The following is a 5,618-nucleotide window of genomic DNA, read 5'->3' on the forward strand; positions in this document are numbered from 1 at the left end:
GTAGATGGTAATCAGAGGTTTATGTAGACTTGGGCTGGCTGTGAACATCTCAGATGGGGTGGCGTAGGGGTTTTTAGCTGGTGTTCTGGAGCCAGGTGAAAAGCACAGCCCTTTGTGAACTGGTTGGATGACCTCAGGCAAGGTTACTTTTCCTTTTGTGCCTCTTCGTCCTCCTGTGTAGAGTGGGGACCATTATTAGAATCCCTAAATCACAGGTTGATGTTTTCTGTATGGAACTGTGATCAAAATCACAGAGCTAGGGTCCGCGGGGGTCGCCGCGGTTCCCGCCCAATGCGAGCAGCAGCGGCCGCCCGAGCGGGGCCCGCTCCTCCGCCGCCCGAGGGGAACGCGAGACGACGCCCGCGCAATGCTGGAGGAGCCGGAGTGCGGGGCGCCGGGCGCCCGGGGGGAGGCCGCAGCCACGGATTGCAAAGACAGGCCAGCTTCTCCAGTCAAGAAGTTAATACAAGATAGCTAAGAAACTGGTCAGAGGCTCTGCAGAGAAGAACAAGATGAAACTGCAAAGGGATGAGCAGCGTCTGTGGAGGCAGCTGAAGCTCCGGGCCGAGGAGGAGGAGAAGGAGAAGCTGAGGGAGGAGGCCGAGAGGGCCAAGGAGGAGGCCAGGAAGAAGAGGGAGGAGGAGAAGGAGCTGAAGGAGAAGGAGCGGCGGGAGAAGCGGGAGAAGGATGAGGAGAAGGCGGAGAAGCAGCGGCGCAAGGAGGAGAGACGCAAGGAGCGCCAGGAGGCTTTGGAGGCAAAGCTGGAGGAGAAGCGGAAAAAAGAAGAGGAGAAACGGTTGGGAGAAGAAGAGAAGCGCATTAAAGCCGAGAAGGCCGAAATCACGAGGTTCTTCCAGAAACCAAAGACTCCACAGGCCCCCAAGACCCTGGCCGGTTCCTGTGGGAAGTTTGCTCCTTTCAAAATCAAAGAGCACATGGTCCTTGCCCCTCGATGCCGGACTGCCTTTGATCAAGACCTCTGTGACCAGCTTGACCAGCTTCTCCAGCAGCAGAGCAGCGAGTTTTCCTTCCTGCAAGATCTGAAAAGCCGGTGGCAGCTCAGATCTGGGCCCGCTGTGCTGTCTAACCGGAGCACAGACCTCTCTTAACAGCGATGTGGTGATTGTGGAGAGCAGCAAAGTGGACGGCGTTCCTGAGCGGAGAAAGTTTGGCAGGATGAAGTTCCTGCAGTTCTCTGAGAACCACCGGCCAGCCTACTGGGGCACGTGGAACAAGAAGGCGACAGTCATCCACCCAAGGGACCCCTGGGCCCAGGACAGGGACCTCCTTGACTACGAGGTGGACAGCGACCAGGAGCGGGAAGAGGAGGAGCCGGGAGAGTCCCTCTCCCACAGCGAAGGGGACGATGACGATGACGTGGGAGAGGATGAGGATGATGGTTTCTTCGTACCCCACGGGTACCTGGCTGAGGATGAAGGAGTAACCGAGGAGTGTGCCGACCCGGAAAGTCACAAGGTGCGCCAGAAACTGAAGGCCAAGGAGTGGGATGAGTTTCTGGCCAAGGGAAAGAGGTTCCGCATTCTCCAGCCTGTGAAGATCGGCTGCATCTGGGCGGCCGGCAAGGACGGCGGTGCCGACCTGAAGGTGCTGCAACAGTTCACGGCCTGCCTGCTGGAGACTGTGCCCCCCGAGGAAGAGCAGACGCCCAAGGCCTCAAAGAGAGAGAAGAGGGACCAGCAGATCCTGGCCCAGCTGCTCCCACTGCTGCACGGGAACGTGAATGGGAGCAAGGTGATCATTCGGGAGGTCCAGGAGTGCTGCTGCCGAGGACTGCTCAGCAGGGACGCCGGCAGCCCGGAGCACAGTGCCGCCAGCCCCCCGAGCCCCGGCGCTGCCCGCCCGCAGACCCCTACCGCCGGCGAGGACACAGCCGTGCCCTCCAAGGCGAGGCTCAAGCGGATTATTTCTGAGAACTCGGTGTACGAGAAGAGGCCCGACTTCAGGATGTGCTGGTACGTCCACCCACAGGTGCTGAAGAGCTTCGCCCAGAAGCACCTGCCTGTGTCCTCGGCCACCAGGGAGGACAGTGGCAGCGTTCCCGCCCCGGGGCCCGGCCAGGGTATGCCCGTCTCACTCAAGAGGATGTCGGCGGGTAGCATGTGCATCACCCAGTTCATGAAAAAGCGCCAGCACGACGGGCAGGTTGGCACTGGAGACCTGGACGGCTTCCAGGCGGACACAGAGGAGGAGGACGACGAGGAAGGCGACTGTGTGCTCATGGACATCTCTGATGTTGGGGACATCCAGGCCCCATGTGGAACCACTTCCGGAGCTGGGGGGTCAGTGGGGATGGACACCAGTGAGAGCCTCGTGGCCCCCAGCTCGCGTGGCCCGTCCTGAGCTGCCCAAGTGGCCCGTGTATGTATGTAGAATGGTTAGGGTATTCTCGACGCCTCTCAGATACTTGAAAGTCCTGACTCCTGTGTAAAGAGCACTTTGTCCTGCTTGGCAGACCTCCCTGGAGGTTTGGAAAGTTTTATATAGGATACTTGGTTAGTTCATTTTGATATTTGTAAAAAATTTCCCCCCAAAGCTACATATTAATCTGCCATTTAATAAAGCATTATTGTGATGTGATGACCTGCTTGGGGGGGGGGGGGCCTAGTTGTGCCCTGTGGACCCTGGGCAGGCGCAGTGACGAGATGCTTGTGAATGAATTGGAGCCCCTCGGATGTGGCGCGGCACCCGGACCTGACATGGACCTGTATAAACTATTGTCTAGCCTAAAAAATCACAGAGCTATAGTCTACAAAGAATGTATTTTATTGTACATAAATTAAAAGAAATCAACCTCTGTGTGTGTGTGTGTGTGTTGAGGCGAGAGTAGGAATATGTCCTAGAACAAATGAATCTAACTGTATTTAGAATGATTCACACAATCACACTGAAGGGTCTGAGCTGACAGAAGTTACCTAGGAAAAATTGTGTCTACTTCAGTTTTAAAAAAAGGCAAAAAAGAGTTGCACACGAACATGATAGTCTAATTGGGAAATTTGTTTCTCACAGGGGTATTGGGTTAGCAATTCTGAACCTACTTAAATTTATCCTGCTCATGACTCATGATTTTTCAATCTGAGGAATCTCTTTAATCCTGGAAAATTTCCTACCGTCATGTCTTTGGATATAGCATCACTCTCATTTCTTTTCCTTACTTCTCGCTCTTTCTTCCACACCCTCTAACTTCTCATCCATGGTCCCCATCTTGTGTCTCTCTCTGTGGCATCCTAAGTTTTCCAGATAAAATGTCCACTCACTAATTCCCTCTTCGGTTGATCTGTCTGCAGTTTATCTGGTCACTCCCATCTCAGTCTCTCTCTGCCTCTCCATGTTCTCTCCACCAGCCTCTTACTTGCCTTTTCTCCTCAGCTCCTTCAGAGAAGCTGGGCTTTCTGCCCTGAGGCTTCTGTGTGTGCTATTAGCTCTGTCTGGCAGGTCCCTGTCCTCCAGCCTCCTTCTGGCTGCTTCCTGTTCATTCCTCCTTCTCAGCGACCTTACCCTGAGACTCTGGGAAGCTAGCTGGATGAGATGCTTCCTACTTCACTTGGTCAAGTCCCCTCTGATTTCACTTAGGTGACACTCCTCTGCCATTCATGGACATTTTTTTTCTCAAAATTTTCTTTTCCTCTTGGTGGGCAATTCTTGAGGGGCTGCACCTATCCCGTCTTCCCAGCACCTGGCTCAGAGATGCGCACCTCGCAGGTGCTCAGTCCGTATATGCTGAATGAAGGGATTCATGTTGCTAGGACTGCTCCAGATGGATTCTGTCCTTTGGGAGGCTTTAGGTCTCCTGTTTCCTCAGCTGCCTCTCCTCCCCCCACCCCCACTTTTCTTCCTTCTCAACTTCCTTTTAAGCGTGGCAGGGCTGGAGAGCCTGGCATGAATTAAGAGTGTCCTTACTGCCCACCTTGAGCCCTCCTAGTTTCAACCTTCTGCACAGACTCCAATGCAACATGAGGAAGGAAACAGATCCAGTTTCTCAGGTTGAGTTGCTGGGTCTCTTGCGAACACTGCACCCCTAGATTGACAATGTGCTCCTCTTTTCTTACCCTGGGAGCCAGAATACATCTGTTCAATGATCCTGCCACTGAACACTGCTAAGTGATCAAGCCCTCAATATATCTGGGAGTCAGGAGGGGCAGCTTATTTTTGATCTCCACATGGCTTCTTCTGTGTCTATCTCATTCTAGTCTTCAAAGGAGGATGGCATTTATGGAAGCAGGACTGAAATCAACCAACAGAGAGTCTGGCTGAGGGAGTCACGTGCAGCCCCGTGATGTTGTCACCTGTGTCATCTCCCTCGAGCCAATATCCTGACCTTTTCCATCCAGGTAGCCTGAGTTGAGGGGGCTCGGTTCATTAGGGAGCTGGGCTGTTGCAGCAACCAGGCTAAAGCTGTGCTCCTGTCTGCCAACACCCAGCTGACATGCTAGGCATGGGAGTTGTCTGGTTTATTTACGTGCAAGGAGATTTAATCCACTTAAATGTCTAACTTGGGCCCCATTTTCACCCCAATGAATCACTGAGTGGGGCTAGTATGAGGGGCCCGTCCAGGGCTTCGGCTACCTTCTCTATGTCTGATAGCTCTTTTGGTTCAAACGTAGCTGCTGAGCACCATAAACACCCCCCTAAAGATGCTTATTAGGAAAACATCCAAGTGATATTGCTAACTCACTTGCAGGAGCAGAGACCTATTGAACAGCACCAAATGGTGTTGGTTAGTAGAGGCAGGAACAAACATGATGAGAAACCACCCAGGAGGGAGGCAGGAGCAAGCGTTCCAGACTGTGCCAGGGGGAGCAGGCTGAGGGCGGGCTGGGAGACGGCTTCTCAGTGACCCACGCGCCTCCTGGTCGTGAGAGTCTGCTCTACTCTGGGCTCAGGTCGGGTTCCTCTAAAAGCAGACCCTGAGATGAGGATTTGGTGCCAGCAGTTCATCTGGGAGGTGATCTCAGAAGCCACCATGAAGGAGCTGGGGAAGTGAGCTAGGGAGATGGAAGAGACCCAACCAGGGGTGAGCCATTGAGCAGGAGCTGCGGTGGGCTGCTGGGGCTCAGTCCTGCTGGAGACACTGAGGAACTGTGTGGAACACGCCTTAGACTTGGTCTCGCCCTTTACACTGCGGGGAGGGAGAAGGGGGATATTTGTCACAAACTCCTGTCCTTCACTGGTTGACAGCTGCCCCTGGGATGTTGATTCCCTGGCTCTCTCAGCTTCCCTGAGCCTGGCTGAGCAAGGTCTGAAGGCAGACTCATGTCCCTCGGTAGAGACACAGGAAGCCAGCAGCTATGGGTGGCCAGGGGCTTCCTTGGTAGCTTGGACGGTAAAGCGTCTGCCTACCATGTAGGAGACCCAGGTTCGATCCCTGGGTCGGGAAGATCCCCTGGAGAAGGAAATGGCAACCCACTCCAGTATTCATGCCTGGAAAATCCAATGAACCGAGGAGCCTGGTGGGCTACAGTCCATGAGGTCGCAGAGTCAGACATGACTGAACGGCTTCTCTTCTCTCTTCAGGTGGCCTGGGGGCTGGTGCATGGGTGTGGCCGGGTCTGCTCCAACTCTAGCTGCAAAAAGGACTGTGGTTTCTGGTTAACAGCCAA

At 54.2% G+C, this 5,618-nt stretch overlaps 1 protein-coding gene across 1 annotated transcript; it reads left to right on the forward strand.

Moving 5' to 3' along the window:
- Positions 1-291: 291 nt before the first annotated feature.
- On the forward strand, positions 292-2,589 carry LOC133069899 (chromatin assembly factor 1 subunit A-like). Its single transcript, XM_061161344.1, is given in 3 exon segments — positions 292-384; positions 471-1,103; positions 1,105-2,589. Coding segments are annotated over 3 exon segments (1,983 nt in total). The 3' UTR covers positions 2,362-2,589.
- The last annotated feature ends 3,029 nt before the right edge of the window (positions 2,590-5,618 follow it).

The sequence above is a fragment of the Dama dama genome, chromosome 15 (genome assembly GCF_033118175.1).
Source record: "Dama dama isolate Ldn47 chromosome 15, ASM3311817v1, whole genome shotgun sequence".
Classification (NCBI taxonomy): Eukaryota; Metazoa; Chordata; class Mammalia; order Artiodactyla; family Cervidae; genus Dama; species Dama dama.